This window comes from Bactrocera oleae, chromosome 2 (genome assembly GCF_042242935.1).
Source record: "Bactrocera oleae isolate idBacOlea1 chromosome 2, idBacOlea1, whole genome shotgun sequence".
In the NCBI taxonomy this organism is placed as follows: Eukaryota; Metazoa; Arthropoda; class Insecta; order Diptera; family Tephritidae; genus Bactrocera; species Bactrocera oleae.
Window position 1 is genome coordinate 50,068,070 of NC_091536.1, and position 19,722 is coordinate 50,087,791.

The 19,722-nt window shown below is 36.4% G+C and overlaps 1 protein-coding gene across 6 annotated transcripts in view; it reads left to right on the forward strand.

The window, feature by feature from the left end:
• Keap1 (kelch like ECH associated protein 1) overlaps positions 1 to 9,809 on the forward strand; it is a 36,952-nt gene extending 27,143 nt beyond the window's left edge. For 4 of the 6 annotated variants that reach the window (XM_036365003.2, XM_036365006.2, XM_036365005.2 and 1 more), the window contains one exon: positions 8,831 to 9,809. In XM_036365003.2, the coding sequence (XP_036220896.2) occupies positions 8,831 to 9,627 (797 nt within the window). In that variant the 3' untranslated portion in view covers positions 9,628 to 9,809. Of the gene's footprint in view, positions 1 to 2,256; positions 2,411 to 2,430; positions 3,036 to 8,830 lie in introns of those variants that run through there. The other 2 variants (XM_070113126.1, XM_036365010.2) reach the window with 2 other exon arrangements.
• The last annotated feature ends 9,913 nt before the right edge of the window (positions 9,810 to 19,722 follow it).

The window sequence follows — 19,722 nt, forward strand, 5'->3', positions numbered from 1 at the left end:
TTATCATCAGTTAATGTTGTTGTAAATCTGCAGCGATTTGCAGAAGGAAATTCGGTCGATGACGTGTTTTGTGCATTATCTCATCAAGTATCTTCTTGTACCTAGCTTTTTTAAATGGGTTTTGGTGCAATGTTTATCTCCTGGGTAATCTAAGCAGGTCTTATACGGTATGATTCACTGATTTCCATTATTTAATCGATATTTTTGGCAATTTCCCTTACAGTGGTGCATTTTTGACATCAAAATTACCGGATATCGATGAAATCAAAATTACGCTTGATTGGTTGTAACAGTATTAGGACCATCACCTCTATCAAAAAAAAACTGAAAAATATGGCGTGTTTTCTCTTTTTTTAGGATAAAAGTTTTTAATAAACCTTTTTTTCACGCTTTTTTTGTTCACCTAACGGTTTATAAAAACCTAAAACTAATCGAGATAGACATAGAGTTATTATATACATATGAATGATCAAGATGACGATACTAGCTGATTTCCGGGTGACTCTCTGTTCGTCCGTCCGTCTATGCGAGCGGTAACTTGAGTAAAAATTGAGATATCTCGGTCAAACCTGGTACATGTGTTCATTGGCACCCCAAGGATGTTGATATTTCTCATCTTAACTATAATGTTTGTTAGCTGATTATGAATGTAATCGATCTAAACGCTATACCCCTAAAATAACGGTTCAGTTTTTTCACTTTTCCCACATATACATACCCAATATATTAAATTTCGTTGCCATGGTAAATCGCTAAAACTATTGTACTTTTTGCGACTTTTTAATAACCTAAGTTGTTATTAATATTTGGCTCAATTGATCCATAATTTGGTTTAAAAACGACTGTATATATTTCCGTTGCATCATTTTCTATTCTAACCTTTTTCTGTCCATTGCAAAAATTTCACATTAAAAGTTCGGTACCGTTCGAACTTAGCCCTGTCCCATCCATTTCCGTACTCCATATGTGAAATATTCGTAGGCTTTGAAAAATAAATATTGTTCTTTCAAGCACTTCACTACTATTTCGTATTTTTTGCTTTTTTTTTACTATTGTTTCACCCTGAAAAATAGTGTTGAAAAATAACATTTGTTTATGTAAAAGTGATAACTTCGTTAAAAGGTATTATGATGAAATTTACCACAAAGCTGAAATGCATGTGGGATTTTAAACTTTTTGAAAATATATATCTCGCAAAGTAGTCTTCCAAATATAACGAAATCACATTACAAGCCACACTACTTTCCTTAGTTCCCTTATTTAATGATATTGTATGTAATCAGAATTGTTAATAGAATCCATGAAGTTATAGAAACAAGGATTAACGCAAATAGCTACTCTGGGGATCCTGATAGTTGTCAGAATCAGAATTCAAACGAATAAAATTTGGTAGTAGATCACATAAATTCTGATATTATTAGTTTGTCGTTAGAGTCCGAGGTTTTATTGGTTATTTTCTTTTTATCAAGGAAACCGATTTCATCGGGTTTGCTTTTAAAAGCTATACAAGAGACTCAGCTTTTACAATTTTATATTACGCATCTATTATTGCGCGAATACAGCTGTCATTACATTACACAGAATACCAAATTGTACTTTACAAGGGAACATCGTATACCTACCGCAGACAATATTGTATACTATCGAATACTACCAACCCTGCCAACACTGTCTGACATTGCCAAAATCAGCCAAAGAGCAGTTATCTCCATAATTTTGCTAATTTTAGAGTTTGAATATATTATATTTAAAGAAAATCATTTAATTTAAAGAGACTTCACTTTTTATTTATTTTCGAATATTTCAAACTGAAAAATTTACCAAAATTGATCTTCAAAAAATCGGTCTGAAATTTTGGACCTGTTCTTTCCTTATTAAGAAGCTGCTTATTTTTCGGGACCGCTGAAATCGGATTACTATAGCATAAAGCTGCCATACAAACTGAACGATCGGAATAAAGTGCTTGCATGGACAACTTTTTTCTTTGAAGAGTTATCTTCACGAAATTAGGCACGAATTATTTTTTAAGACAACTATGTGTTCACCGCTGAAATTGTTCAGATCAGATCACTTCTACTTCTTGTAAGGAGCCTTTGTATTTGTGATGGGTATAATAGCTTCGGTGCAACCGAAGTTAACGTTTTTTCTTGTTCTAGTACCATTTTTTGTTGAAGTAATGAGTATTTAAAGATGATTTTTTTGTTTATAATTTATAAAACTCTGACATTTTCAAAAATGTAAACTTATGTTTTCAAGTATACTCGCCTCTCAGCAGCCAACCGCAAAGGAAAACCCTGTTATAGTAACCAGCCTTTTTCTTCCGACATATTCCAAAGTAAATCTAAGAGTGGTCGGCATCGGCTCATACATATATTTATATGTTTTAGTGTATGAATACTGTTTAAATGAGTTTAAACTCCCTCCTTCAAGTGCACCGCTCTACTCATGAAAAACTGACACACTCTAGTGAAACACACCACACCTGTGAACACTCAAGGAATTTCACCCCACACCAGATGACACCACACAAGACAACATAACATACCATTTCATTCTCTTATCGTCTACGGGCCTGAGCGCCACATCAACATCATTCGATACAGCATCCCACCGCACGCGTCTAACTAGAGCAGGCATCCGATACACCGGCCGCGTTTCCAGATACACCGGCGATTGGACCGACACGTCACATCGTTTCGTCAAAGCAATCCCGGATATTTTTCGACATCAGGTTTATAATAATTGTGTTACTGAATAATATTGTAATTATGCGAAAATACATATAAATAATAAATAAATACTTGGAGATTTTCCCTAACATATTCAGTGCGATAGTGAGTGGAATGTAACATTTGAAATATATTGAGAAGTTTTCCAATAAATTTGGTCCCCAATTATTTATTGGTCCTTCGAGCCATAGTGAGCAGCACTATGGAGTGAATAAAATAAAAAAAAAAAAACGATAAATTCGAGAAAAAAAAAAAGTGCTGTGAGAAACACAGTGTGGCTAAACGTTAAAATACACATGAAAAAAAAATACATAAGTGCTGTGCAGTGCAGTGAAAAAAAAACATATATACACATAGAAAAAAAAAAAAAAAAAAAAAAAAAAAGACATAAGTGCTGTGCAGTGCAGTGGCAAAAAACATATATACACATACAAAAAAAAATCAAAAACACAAAAAAAAAAGGTTCTACATAGATAGAAGTGCAGTGCAGTGGAGTACATATACACATAGAAAACAAAAAGAACAGAAGAAGGTGAGTGAAGTGATGTGGCACAAGCATATATACATAACAAAAAAAAAAGCAAGAAAAACCAACAACGTGCGCGAAATAATCAAAAAGACAGAACGGGCGCGAATTTCAACAAAAATACATACATAAAAGACAGAACTGGCGCGAACTAAATAAAAAGAAAACCGTACCAGCAAACAACAACAACCAAACCACTCCAGCTCACCAAAATCACCCACCGCAGCCAAGCAGCAAGGACTGGGCAACAACGAAAGGCACACGCACAGGCACATAGTTAAAATATTGTCCCCAAAACCCCTTGGCGGAAACCCCAAAGGGAGTCGTATCGATTCCATTTAGTATATGTATATATCCTCTTATTCTATGTATGTTGAAATTTATGCCTTTGCGGTTTATTTTTTACAAAAATCCGTCTTAGTAAAGGCAATTACGGGACCCACGCTCAACCAGATTTAATGCTACTAATTTTAAATTGGCGTATATTCAAATACGTATTTAACGGAGACGTCGAAAAAATGTATAGACAAATAGTCGTACATAAAGACGATCAAGATTTTCAGCGAATTATTTTCCGAAAATCTCCCAGTAGTCCACTCCGCGACTACAAATTGCGTTACCTTTGGCGTCAACTGTGCTCCATATTCAGCCATTCGAACACTGCACGAATTGGCAGAAAACACCAAGTCAGAATTTCCTCTGGCAACCCAGGTGTTAAAAACACAAACGTATGTAGACGATATCCTGTCCGGAAGTCACAGTCTTCCACAAGCATACGAGTCACTAGCACAAGTGACACAAGCCCTCAAAACCGCAGGGTTTCTGTTAAAAAAGATAACGGCGAACCACCCTGATATCCTAAAGGACATACCTAAAGAAAATCTGTTGGATACTAATTTCCTTGAATTCGAAAAGGAAAGTACAACAAAAACTCTGGGGATCCAATGGAATGCGATATCTGACCAGTTTTCATACACTACAGAGTCAATATCAGCATTATCCGCCATAACAAAACGCCAAATTTTATCCTCTGTGGCAAAACTTTTCGACCCCGCAGGATGGCTTTCGCCAATTATGATACAACCGAAAATCCTAATTCTTCTTCACTTAGAAAAATGGTCACAATCCTAAAACAATCTTAACGATATCCGAATCTACCGATTCTTGGCCACAATCGCCCACTTCCATACATACTTCTCTTACTATAGTGCCTCATAGTTGCCTAAATTTTCATAATCAAATACAATTCAAAATTAAAGTTAAGGAATCACCATACTTGCAATGTGATACAGTGACGCACCCAGACTTACAAAAAGCAAAGGTCGCACTTATCGCATCTATCTAAGCGCTCATCATACGGGTAGTTGATGGGAAACACTTGTAAAAGTTGTAAATCTCACTTCAAAAAAGTGAGCGAAAATCACAAATCTCACTCTCGCAAGATCCCTCTTCGAAGGTTTGAAAGGAGCACCCATTCTGGCCATATCTGAGCCAGGCGTGGAGTCGCTATCCTCATAAGCCGATAATAAAGAGATTGCAAATAATTGCTGATAATACAGAAAAGGCAAATCATAAACAATCCGCATAAAAAATTGATAAAAGAAAAAATCCTAAAATTCTCGCCCTCGGCTACTTCATCAACAGCACGCCGAAATGCATAATACAGCCCATATGTGTTATACTAGGCAAAATATTCACCTAGGGGGCCCAGGATGTTTGAATGAGTTTAAACTCCCTCCTTCAAGTGCACCACTCTACTCGGGAAAAACTGACACACCCTAGTGAAACACACCACACCTGTGAACACTCAAGGAATTTCACCCCACACCAGATGACACCACACAAGACAACACAACATACCATTTCATTCTCTTATCGTCTACGGGCCTGAGCGCCACATCAACATCATTCGATACAGCATCCCACCGCACGCGTCTAACTAGAGCAGGCATCCGATACACCGGCCGCGTTTCCAGATACACCGGCGATTGGACCGACACGTCACATCGTTTCGTCAAAGCAATCCCAGATATTTTTCGACATCAGGTTTATAATAATTGTGTTACTGAATAATATTGTAATTATGCGAAAATACATAATAAATAATAATATAAATACTTGGAGATTTTCCCTAACATATTCAGTGCGATAGTGAGTGTAATGTAACATTTGAAATATATTGAGAAGTTTTCCAATAAATTTGGTCCCCAATTATTCAAATACATTTCCGCTGAGAAATAAATTTGATTTGTTCACATTGATAAGGTAAATTAGCTGTAGGACCCTTAAACGATAAAACGCACATAATCAGCTATGTTCTGTATTTCGCTTTCACATCAAAGGAAGTGATTTGGTTTGAAATCGAATTTGCCGTTTCTGGAAACGGAAAAATTTTGATGTAAAATCGAAGTGACATGCTTTGTTCTGAAAACCGAATTCACATATTTAAATGTAGTTACAAAATGAAAAACTTGTAACGTGTGGTCTTTTCTCTGCGTACATGCCAACGAGTGATATGTGAACGAAGAAAGGTTCGAGGGGAAATTTTCTGTAAAGAGCTCGCCATTAACTTTAGCTTCAGGATGCCGAACCACTGTAGTATTTTTCAAGCAGAAGTGGGTGCAGTTAAGGTACCGGTAGAAGTGCAGCTTAATGGAGAGGTGTGCACGACCGCAGAGCGGCAATACTAGCATGACTGAGCGTTTTGGGTTAGTCAAGGTCTTAGAGTCTGATTTCACTACCAATAGGATCAAGTTACTTTGTTATCATACTGATTTGGATGCCTGGTCATAGCAGAATCGTTAGAAACTGCAAAGCTGATGGGCTGAGAAATTGGATCTTAGTCCAATCTCATCAGACTGGTTCGGTGCTCCCGCTGTCCTTTTACATTCCAGCACAAGGATCTGTGTGACAGCGAAATCTTTCTGGTTCAAAGAAGAGTCTAAAATGTCCTTTGAATTACGTGCTCTTAGCAAGGTTCATCTCACCGCAATGATAGAAGTTCTTATTGGACACTGTCCTATATTCGAGGTGTGTTCAAAGAAAAAGGTGAATTTAAAATTTTTTTGAAAAGAACTTATTTATTCAGCACTATTTATTTTGTCCCCTTAAAAGTAAACTCCCTCGGATATAATACACTTGTGCCAACGCTGTTCCCAATGCTCGAAACACTTCTAAAATGCGCTTTTCGGTATGGCCATCAGCTCTTTCTTCGATTCTGACTTGATCTCATCAATTGTGGCAAAACTCTTTCCTCTCATTCGTTTCTTCAGTTTTTGGAATAGGAAAAAGTCACAGGTTTTGCTCAAGATTTAGCACAAACTTCGCTGCCACACGTTTCATGCCCAAAACATCAAAACATTCGAGAAAATTGAATGACATGAGCCATTGCAGAGGATGTTGGCATATCAATCAACATCCTCTGCAGCTTCTCTAATAGTTATTCGATCATTTTCAAAAACAATTGATTTCACTGTTTCGATGTTTTCTTCGCTTGTTGACGTGGTCGCACTTCCAGGATGCTCATCGTCATCAACATCTTCTCGGCCGTCTGTAAATTTATAATCTGTACCATTTATAAACACTTTTATGAGACAAAGTGCACTTTATTCCATTTTTACGCAAAATTTAATACACATTCTTTGATCCATTTCTTTCAAAAGTCAAAGTTTGAAGAGCACACAAAAATGTGGCTAACCTTTGGTGTTGTCAAAAACCAACTACTATTTGAAATTGGCTTCTAATGCATGCATATGATAAACATATGTGCCCAATTATAACAAAAACAATATGTCGATAATCGAATGTACACAGCCCGCGAAAAATCAAAATTCACCTTTTCCTTGGAACACACCTCGTATACCTACGGTGAGGCTAAAGATTTTGGAGACCGCAAATTGTTTAAGCTGTATGGAGAAATGTGAGATAGAAACATCTAGACCCCTTATTTCCACTGTTCAACTTCCGCTAGACTAAGATTAAAGCATTTTGGTAGTCATACCTTCTACAAAAATGGCAAATTAGCTAGAATTGATATTAGCGACCACAAAAAACTTGTGATAGGCTCATGGCGCTTTGTCAATATGCGAAGGTCTTTTCATCACAACGGACCGGCATTTCTATCTGTAATAATGAAAGCTTTATAAATTTGCTGATATATTTTTGCATGATTTTGCTACTCTTTACGAGCAAACACAAAATTATTGAACAGAAGACAGTTTTACTCAATGGCTACTGCAATACTGTAGTAATAATCTGACCTGCCATCAATACAACCAAACACTCCAGGAATACCATATTTTCCACAAGAAAAGCGTTTAGATTTAGTTATATCATTGTCATTTCCAATTCAGTTCGCTCCCAATGCAATGTTCGCTCTATTTGTCAACTTTCGATACTGTGCTTCTTCCTAATGAAACGTGCGTTACTTTCCCAACGGTCATTTGGAAACGTCCTTTTGCTCCCTGTTGCAGATAAATTGGAATTCCTCGATAATGTGTTACAAAATTAAATTAGTCATAGGGGTATTTAAACAGTACATCAACAATTTCGAACTGATTTGACCTATCTTTGAAAATCCTTTTTTTTTTTAATCTTGTCCAACGTGAAGTCATTCTTTTGCAGAACTCTCACGGCAGCTCGCATGTTCGAAGCGAAAATCACAAATCTCACTCTCGCAAGATCCCTCTTCGAAGGTTTGAAAGGAGCACCCATTCTGGCCATATCTGAGCCAGGCGTTGAGTCGCTATCCTCATAAGCCGATAATAAAGAGATTGCAAATAATTGCTGATAATACAGAAAAGGCAAATCATAAACAATCCGCATAAAAAATTGATAAAAGAAAAAATCCTAAAATTCTCGCCCTCGGCTACTTCATCAACAGCACGCCGAAATGCGTAATACAGCCCATATATGTTATACTAGGCAAAATATTCGCCTAGGGGGCCCAGGATGTTTAAATGAGTTTAAACTCCCTCCTTCAAGTGCACCACTCTACTCGGGAAAAACTGACACACCCTAGTGAAACACACCACACCTGTGAACACTCAAAGAATTTCACCCCACACCAGATGACACCACACAAGACAACACAACATACCATTTCATTCTCTTATCGTCTACGGGCCTGAGCGCCACATCAACATCATTCGATACAGCATCCCACCGCACGCGTCTAACTAGAGCAGGCATCCGATACACCGGCCGCGTTTCCAGATACACCGGCGATTGGACCGACACGTCACATCGTTTCGTCAAAGCAATCCCGGATATTTTTCGACATCAGGTTTATAATAATTGTGTTACTGTTCGAGAAAATAAAATTTTTTGAAGAACGAAATATCAATTGAAAACAAATGTCATTTGCTTCAAACATATGTTTCTATGTGAAATAGTCTTCGAAATAAAAGAAATTATTCGGTTTGCAGAACACCTTAATTCAAATCATTCGGTTTGTAAAAACAATATCACATCAATTTTATTCGGTTTCTGCAACATGCTTGTATATTTAGAATGTATGAATTAACTTAGATATATATACATAGTTATATAATATAATTTTAAATAAAATTTGCAGGTGTTGCTGCTATAAACCAATATATTTATGTCGTTGGAGGATTTGACGGAACGCGTCAACTTGCTACGGTGGAACGGTATGACACTGAAAATCAAGTTTGGGAACTAGTAGCCCCAGTGCGAGTTGCTCGAAGTGCTCTTTCACTTACTTCTTTAGATGGAAAACTATATGCTATTGGGGGATTTGATGGTACAAACTTTCTTTCTATTGTCGAAGTTTATGATCCTAAGACAAACACTTGGGAACAAGGTACTCCTCTCAATTCTGGGCGTTCGGGTCACGCTTCCGCCGTGATATACCAACCATCTTGTGCTACAAATTTTATGGATTGTATAGACATTGGAACATCTAAGCGGGATGGCAGTGATTTTTGTCACGATCAAACACCAGGAAGTAGCAAAACTAGTCAAACAGGACATCAATTTGATAGTACAAATAATGTGGGCTCCTCTTTCCACTATCGTACATCTTTTGGTGGGAATAACTGCCGAAATTGTGACTGTGATTTAAAATCAAGAGAGGATATTAAAAATGAATGTTCTAATGAATATAAAACCAGATTATTAACTTTTTTTGAAAATTCTTTTTATGTGAGTTTATTAAAACAACATTTAAATTCGATATCTTTGTTGGGCCTTTCGGTGATTATTTCGGAAGAGAATTGGAAATGCAGTCAATATTATTATCGCTTACTTGTTATGCTAAGTTATTTGAAAAAAAGGATCAGTGGGTTTGAGTTTTATAGGTATTTTCAAGAACTGCGGGAAAGGAATTGTAAGCAAAATATTCTAAAATGATAGATTCATATATGTGGGATCAACTCTCTAGATTTTAAGTTTTATTTAGTTAGCGTAATAATTACGTTATGAATCTGTCGTTCAATTTAGTAGGTAAAACGTATTTAATTGTGATAATCCTGTTTTTTTCAGAATATGAGAATTGTGTGGTAAAATAATAAATAAGAAATTAAATAGAAAAACTTGTTCCTGTTTTTTATTTCAATCTATACTAAAACATAATAAGAAAAAAATTACTATCAGTCATGATCTGCGTATACTAGTTACATTAAAGGCACGTATAATCCAAACAACACACAATTTATTTGAGGGCAGTTGTAAATTTTTGATTTTAGTTGTAAAATTTAAAAGCAAGCTGAATACAATAGAACACTGCTCAATTACAATAGATGGTTGAACGCCCCATACCAATACAAATTTCATTACAGTGAAGTGTCACTTTATTGACGATTTAAAATTAAAATCTGCTGTACTGGCTTCACAGCCCCTTCTGAATGAAACGAATCACTGTAGTATAATATCGCTGCAACCATAATGAAAATTTGAAATGATTTGTCGTTTTTCATAAAATTGAAACGGTCGTTACTGACAATGCAGCTTCAAAGAAAAAGGGATGCGAATTGATGCAAAAAAAAAATACCTAGCTGGTCCCTGGCGTTAAAGAATGTTCAGGAGGTTTTAAAATGTGTTTAGAATATTGTCAGGTACTTCAAAAGCAGCTCGATTGCATATGCTAATTTAAAAAAGCACAAAATACTGATAAACCGAATGCAGGAAGTGCCGACGCTTGGGACAGCGCATTCCACATGCTTCAGCGGGTCATCCTTATTACAGAGGCGATTTGCTCAGTGCTACTCACAACTTCGAAGGCTCCATTGCTCTTAACAGAGGTGCATTTTCATTGATTGAAAATATTTTGGGCCATTCGAGACATCGATCTTGAACGCTTGTCTTATTAATAAAATTAGGTAACTTTAAGCGAAAAATTAAGACGATTGTGGGGGCTGACACTTATTCTTCTTCCTTACCTATAAAATTAAAGAGTAGACTCCTTGTGAAACCAGAACGGTTACACGGATGGCAACGATACTCGATCGGCGCTTTAAGAAGGAAAGCTTTCATAACCCAACTAATGCAAACCAAGCAGTGATAGCATTGGAAAATCACTTGACATCTGTCATTATTCGACGGAAGCGTGAAAGGATTACTAACATTTGGTATATTATTGACTTATATTATAGGTCATTCACTCACTTAGTTTTGTTATAACCTGTTACTGCATATGCAAGATATTTATATTAAAATCAAGCAAATTAACTCAAATGCAATATATGTGATATAAACCTCGTATATGAGGAAAACATGAACCATAGGACCGGAATTAGTATATTAGAGATATGAGGTTTACACTAAGATCTAGACTAATTTCACCATTAAGTCTACATTCAGCTTTAAAATTGGTTACAAAAGTATTAAAAATTATTAAGAAAAATTAAATTCAATATTTTGTTGGATAGCCGCGTTGTTTTAACACCTCGCTCAATCGCTGTAATCTGGGACCATTCTTCTTTCATAACACTTCGCAAAGCCTCTTTACTTATTATTGTATGCTGACGAATTCTTTTTTCCAACAGATCCCATAGATCCATTATCCATTGTGGATAAATTCAAGCTGACCCATATCACCAGCCGCCATGCAACCCCACACCATAATTCCGCCACCTCCGTGTTTAACTGTACCAACAAGATTTTGCTTTTCAAGGGCACTTCCTGACTTGCGCCACACAATTTGTCGACCTTTAATGCCAAAAATGCAAAATTTACTTTCGTCCGAAAATATTACTTGTCTCCAGAATTCCGGCGACTTATTTATATAATCATGAGCAAATTCAATGTGCTTTGGCCTGTTTACCAGTGAAATATATGGTTTCTTTCGAGCGACTCTACCATGATATCCAGCTTTTCGTAAAATTTTTCTAGCGGTTTCGGCACAAAATGTTTTTTTAATAGTTATATTGACGTTTCCAATAATCTTTCTGGACGTAATTCGAGTGTTAACTTTCACCATATTTATTATTTTCTGTTCTTACCGGGCTGATAATATTTTCGGACGGTCAGATCGCGGTTTAGACGTTAAAATTCTGGTTTTTTTTTAAATTGTTTACGACGCGCTGGACAGAAAAATACGTTCTTCCAATAGTTTGCCCAATTTTCTGAAACTTTCGCTATCTTTCCACAACTTAATGATAATTTTTCTTTCTGACAGACTAATTTCTTTTCTTTTAGTTTCCATTTTTTTAAATATTATATTACTAAAACGCGTCACGAGCTTTTTGAACAACTAATTATATTAAAAGACAATAGAATCTACGCAAAAAGAACTAACAAATTTATGAGAAGTAACGGTATTTCCAATTCAAGCCAACTGAACGCAGACTTAATGGTGCCTATGTTGTACTTGTTCTTACACTAAAATCCCGTTATCACAATAATTAAAATAGGAATATACATTTTTGTTTTTGCATTTTGAACTTAAGAATATAAAGAAGAAATACATGTAGAAAATTTGAACTGAATTACCTATTTACATTCTTTTTTTCCTTCACTTAAAAAATGGGTCGGGTGAACACAGACTTTATTGGCTATGTGTATATATTATATTAAATGGAAGCTGGAGTAATTCGGTGAGTGATTCCACATATTTAGGGCATTCAACTAATGTATAGGCTCTACCAATAAGAACGACGTAATGATAAAAAAAAATAAAACTCTCAAATTTGGTCAAAATGGGTTCTGTTATTTTTTTTTTTTTTTGTTATGCTTACGCTTACGCCAATTTCGCCAATGTTGTCTACGAGCGTTATGGATTGATTAGCGTAACCTTTAGTCTAACATAACCCCAGAGAAAATATTGAAAAAGCGTTAAATCGCATGATTTGATGGCAATTTCACTGGGCCATTTTTCGAAAGTAACGAGTCGCCAAACACCATGTGTTCATGTTTAAACGTAAAATATGAGGCGGCGCACCGTCTTGATTTCATCCAATTCCAGGAAAAAACTAGGTTACCACACGAGAATTTAAATCCCCTCAATAGCGACAATTTTATTTTTGGACAATTTACAATCGTTGTACCAAAATAATGTGTGACATGATGAAATGGCAAACCTTACTGAACATACTGACAAATTTTGACACAAAGCCGTAAACAAACATGTCCGCCACGAGCTGCCAAGAGCACGTCATCCCTATTAATGGACGCTATTTTTACATAAGCATAAAAATAGAGATTCATTAAATCTAGCTTATTGTAGTAAAAAAAGATAGATAATAGGTGTAAGGGTTGTTAAGCGAAATTGCAGCAAAACGACGTCGTAAAAAATCCAATTTGGAAGCAGCTTTTTGACGAAATGAACTAAGTATATATGCAGCTACACGGAATATAGTGTCTTTAAATAACTTCCCTAAAGGGGAAATAATTAAAATGCTGTATGCATCATTCGAATTAAAAAAGAATATCCACCTATCTCCAACATACTATAAACAAATGTCACACACAAGCCTGGAATATAACGAATTAACTGTGTCATTAATAACATGATTGAAGGGTCAGTTCACCTATTACAAATGCTGCTTAACCTGCAGGTGCGCAAAAAAGACTTTTCAAAGGACTTGGTCTAATATTCAGATTTTGAACTACAGATAAAAATGTTTCAACTGTAATTAACCCCCCTTAATTTATTAGTCAATGCTGAATCTGCACCTTGCAAGCCCTACAAATAGATATTTGGGTTTATTTCTAGAAGTACACACACTTTAAACTCATTTTCAACAATATCGTTCATTTTGTGCACCTTCTAAGTATATTTCATTACAAAGACTTTCTAAGTATCTTTTTCATGATTTTCATAAATTAGACTGCTATATGTTATGCAAGTTCGCTCCTTGTCGTCTTCAATAACATCTTGCTGTTACGCCATGAATAGTAAAGCGTTACTATTTCGCTGAAATACTCAACTCTAGCTACATCTGAGCTAACCTTCTATACTGATTATACATGGTTTGATACGTCTTTCAACAAAACCGCTACCGTTTCTACGGGGAATGGCAACCCTACAATCAGATAAGTTATCACATTCCCTCTTACATTCTTCATGATCTCTGTCTTGTACTCTTCCTTGATTCAAAAATAGTTTCTATCCGATTGGGTCACTACACCTGACGGTTCAAAATACCAACTACGAATATTTCAGTATATTCTAAAGAATGTTCACAATACCCCTAAAAAAATTCTGGTGCAGTCAAGTAAGATGACCTTGGGAGCCAGCGGAAAGTGGAGTTTTTGATATTAATTTGCTTTTATCTTGCTGAAACCAAACGCTATAAAGGGATGCGCACCCCACAGTGATTCGTTCCGGGTGAGGTTCTGTCTCATGGATTATTTCTGGATTTGATTCACTCCTTGTATGGCAATTTTCCATATTCCATTTTTATTTCCACATAAACAGGCAATTCCTTAAGTTATTGTCTTCTTCGGCCATTTCAATCATTTTGTGGCAAAATTCCAGGCGAATAGGCAAATATAGAGAGTTACCCGGCTTTGTGCGAAAACAAGTTTAAGCCATCATGAATTATCCTTTGTAATGACCGTGTTGCGAGTCGAAACTCTTGGATTTGCTCGAATTGACGATGCAACAGCCGCGATTGTTTCTTGAACACGAACATACGGATCTCGGTGGTATGGTCTTCTTGCGATTCCTCAACATTCGGCAAACATGTTTACCAACCTCATAATGGTCCATCTACTAAGGGGAGTGCCGCCAAAATCCTGTTGAATTCCCTTTGGACGGAAAAGACGGACTGCAAAGCATGGTACTGCTGCAATATTCAAACCCTCCTTTCGGTATCCCAAACATAATTTTTTAAAAACTTTAATAATAATCTGTCAAATAAAAAAAATTAAGTCGATTACTCACACAGAAAAAATATTATTACGGTTTCTTTTTGTCGCACGATTCGTGAGCCACCGTGTATATGTGGGGGACCTTTTTGTTGAAATTCTACTTTTCTGAAAAGTTTTTATAAAAAATGCTCATCAAAAAATCGTCATTATGTTTAAATAGTTTAAGACAAGTCCCCTCATCTGATCAAAATAGGCGATATCTATATTCTTATGTTGAAATATTGGTTATTTTCCGAACTATTTATTTTTAAAATCAACAGTCTTACACAGAACGCAGAAAGGTGTGGGATACCTTTCAAACCCACTCAATGAACAATCGTTTTGAACAAAGTTTTCGTTTAATAAATTTTGGGTCATAATTCAGATGCGACCTGGAAGCTTTTGATGCAACTAGATGTACTATTCTTAATTTGCAACAATTCTAATTTATTAAGATCGTAGAACAACTTTGGAATGGTCCACGAACGATTAAACCATCTAGCAAATGCAAGAAAAGAAACACTTTCTAGGTCATTAAATCCTGAAACTCAGTTTTCATCAATATACTCCATAAGCCTTCTCAAATGAATTTTTATCATATGGGCTTGATCAAAAGTCCGAGGAAGCGATGACACAATATTGCTAACAGAACACGAAGTACGCAAGCGCGAAAATATACTAAATCTAAAACAATTTCTTTTTTTAATTCTTAATTATATATTTGGAATTAAAAACAAACATTTTTTATAATAAACATTTTTTTATTTTTATTATTATAATCAACATAATATAATAAAATTTTTATTTTATTTTTAATATAACTTATGAATTGTTTTGACTTCTAAAATAATGGAGATAATAACTTTCCTATCTTTTAAGTTGGAACTCGACACAGTCTGCTAAATTTTACTATAATTCGATCAGTATTTTAGATAATACAGAAAAACGTAACGTGTAATTTTTATATATGTGTAAATAGGTGTATATGTATATACATGCATATATATATATAATATATTTTCCTTTATATTAATTTTCCTGCTCAGTTTGGTATCAATCTCTACCCCTAGGTATTGAGAATATTTATATATATATATAAGGAGCTATCGTAAGTATTGACCAGGTTTCACCTATTTTTAACACAAGAAGACACTGTAATGAGAAAAAACGCTTTCTGCTTCCTTAATTAATATATCTCACAGATTGATCACGATTTTTGGCCAAAGTCAACCCTATGCACAAAGGTCCATATCTTAGGTATCTGAGGCTTGAAAAGTTAGCGTACGATTTTGACAATTTCTCGATCTAAAATGACATATCCTAACACACTTCTTCTGACAGGTTTCATTTCAATGTCTTCATTGGTACTTGATTTATATTGTATATGCTGTAAAGTGCAAAAATCATACGAAAATTAAAATTGTGTGGTTTTAGTCCTATTGCGCCCATTTCCACAACGTAACATTAGATAAGTCAAGTAGCTCCTGAGATAAAGGTTTTCATCTATTCCTGTTAATACCCTAACACCATCTTAATTGTTGAATTGAATGCTGTCGCCTTTATTTAGTGCCAATCTCCCAAGAGTGCCGATAAACACGTGTTCATCTGCGTATCTCAATTTTAACTCAAGTTATAACCTGCACGGATTCCTATCATATCTCTATATCCAAAATATTTTACTCCGGAACCACACGGCAACAATATTGTAACGGATTTCTCGATAAATCGTCTACCTGTAACTCACTCTTGAGTTCGATCACTGGATTGATAAATAAAAGTCCCAATTTAGTGGCTACACACTTATCTTTATTTCTTATTCCAACAACTTAACACTTTTTGCTCGTTATTTGAGCTTACAACTTCTTGCTTATGTCTCAATTGTTCTTATCACGACAACATTCTAACTAGAACTGTGTGTGCTGCACGATCCGGCAGCCCTTATATAGTAAATCTGTAACAAAACATTGCTTCTAGAACATTCTGGCAACTACGAATTCGCTAACTAGTTGCTTCTGGCAGTTTATCGTTGATTCGATATTGTTCTATCATCTATGTTCGTCACACTGCCCTCCACCTAAGTCTGATCGTCCCGATTAGACATATTTGCGATAGCAAACACAAAGCTTTTATGTCCCCCATCTCGTCTTCTAGGCTGGTGCCGACATCGTTAGCCGTCCTTCTCTTCTTGGAGTTCATTCCATCCGTTTTCCGGATACTCAGTTTCTGGTACATCCCTTGACTTAAAGCTGACTCGAAATTCCATTCTTGATCAGAACGTAACTCCATTGGAACACCGAATCTCGTTACCCACTTGTTGATGAATGCCTCCGCCACTGGTTCAGTCTCTTGGTTAGGAATTGTGTATACTTGTGGCCATTCATTGAAATGGTCCTTGACTACCAAAACATGACTATTTCCTAATTTATTGGTGGGGAATGGACCATCTTCATACACGCCTATTTTCTCAACTGGCGCACGCGAATTGTGCTGTTTCATCTGCCCATGACACCTGGACCTTGATCCTTTAGCTACAATGTTCCCAGCATATTTCGCAATCCTTTCTATAGCTGATTGACAACCAGTCCAATAAAATCTTTGCTTCAAATGCTCCAAGCATTTCATGTCTCTCAAGTGCCCTCCTCTTGGACATTTGTACTGCACGTTAGGAACATCAGGAATTCCAACCCTTGGAACAACCATAAGTACTCGGAAGGTTTGCCCATTTTCGCTTTTCCATACTCGATGCAAGCAGCCATACACTAACTTTAAACTGCTCCGTTCTGCCCAATATGATTTTGTGACTGGCCTTCCTGTAGTTATTTCTCCAATCGTTGTACATTGGTTCAACTCCACCTTATGTAATGCACCTTCCAATTCTGGATCTTCTTGCACAGAGTCATCCGTTTCAGGTTCAACTTTATGCTGATCTTCCACCTGTGATGGTATACGCGCTTCTTGCTCTTCCAACTGTAAGGACACTTCTGCTGGTATCCAAGCTTTTTGCTCTTCTAACTGTGAGGAACCTTTTATTGGTTCACACGCTTCCTCCTCTTCCAACTGTGGGAACACCTGCCCTGACATACGCAGTTCCAGCTCTTTCGCTGTGAGGACCCTTGTACTGGTACACACGCTTCCTCCTCTTCCGACTGTGAGGACACCTGCGCTGGCATACGCCCGTTCAGTTCTTCCGACTGCGAAGACACTTTTGCTTGTATACAAGCTTTTTGCTCTTCATACTGTGAAGATCCTGGTTCACATGCTTCCTCCTCTTCCAACTGTGAGGATACCTGCGCTGACATATGTACGTCGAGCTCTTTCGGTGCTGACAACTGTGCTGAAAAACGTGCATGTTGCGCTGCGAACAGCTCTTCCAAATGCGTTGACAATCGCGTTTCTTGCTCTTTAAATTGTGTCGACATTTGCGTTGACATTTGCGATATTGCGGCAAAAACCATGTTTATGTCCACAATCTTTGACGAGCATTGAGCCTCTTTCTTCTATCTTTGTTGTCTCTTCTTCTAATTCCATGTGAAAGACATATTCCTCAACATTAATGTTTTCCGCCTCCATGGCCTCTCTCAACCGTGATTGTAATTCAGTTTTTAATCCATTTGTCGTCAAACCACGTTGCTGCAGCTCCTATTCAGTTGTGGAGTCTTCAGATCGTTAAACTTGGCCATTTTCAAATAATTATCTCCTTGGGAATTTATTTGACAATCCCACTTCTGACACCAATTGTAACGGATTTCTCGATAAAACGTCTACCTGTAACTCACTCTTGAGTTCGATCACTGGATAGATAAATAAAAGTCCCAATTTAATGGCTACACACTTATCTTTATTTCTTATTCCAACAACTTAACACTTATTGCTCGTTATTTGGCTTACAACTTATTGCTTATGTCTCAATTGTTCTTATCACGACAACATTCTAACTAGAACTGTGTGTGCTGCACGATCCGGCAGCCCTTATATAGTAAATCTGTAACAAAACATTGCTTCTAGAACATTCTGGCAACTACGAATTCGCTAACTAGTTGCTTCTGGCAGTTTATCGTTGATTCCATTTTGTTCTATCATCTATGTTCGTCACAATATTAACAAAATTACATTAGTCATCGATATTTTCCAAATGATAATTCACAGAAAATCGCGATATATAAGAGATGAGAGGACAACACAATTTATTCAATTCATTCTTTTTGTAATCCGCCATATGAACTTTTAGCAATCAACCACTTGTAGAAGCTCCCAAAAGTCAAGATAATGGCTTTCTATATGCAAAGATGAAAGGCATATATTTCCTTAGTTTCTACGCTGCCCCCCGTCTATCTCTTACACAATTTCAGGACAAGTTCCTCATGCCTACAACGCGCGAGTTAAGGAACGTTTCATTAAACAGAAATAACCAAAACCTCTCTTGTTTATGTACGCATAAACAAATAGTGATAAGCAATTCAAAGATCTGCTACACACATGGTGTGAAATAGAAATGGTATCACACATAACGAGTGTTAGATAGTGTGTCTATCTTAAAATAACAAAGCAGACAGCAAATAGAAACTAGTACCATAAAGTAGTATAAATAGCACTAAATTATCAAAATGTAGGCAGTCTTAGTTTTTGTATTAATAAAAGAACTTGCCCTGACGGTGCAAAAGCGACAATAACTTGATTCAATTGTAATTAACTGGGGGCTCAACCGGGATAGCAAATTTTTACTAGCTATCAAAAAAGGCCAGGAGACATCCTTGAAAAGACAGGAACTCCGCGATCCTAAAGAGGGATAAAATTAAAGTTCTACGGGAAGTAGAACTTCCAATACAAATTACTTGAAAAAGTAGCATACGATTCAAAGTAGATCCCGAAAAAGCGAACAGCGCCGAATCCAACCACAACGAAACAACAGTAATCTAAGAAAGAAGATTTACACCTCGACCAAACAGCAAGAAAGCAGCCTTTGACGACAACAAAAAAAAATTAAATATATTCCGATTGGAAGCAAAAGCTATTAAGATGACTGAAGCAGCAACACTCAAAGCACACATTGATGCCCTAACGGCTCAACTCAATTCGTTAAAAACCGACTTCGATGCATTAAGGACGCAATCACAGTTTTCGATGACCACAGTACCAACCACGCCTGCTCTAGAA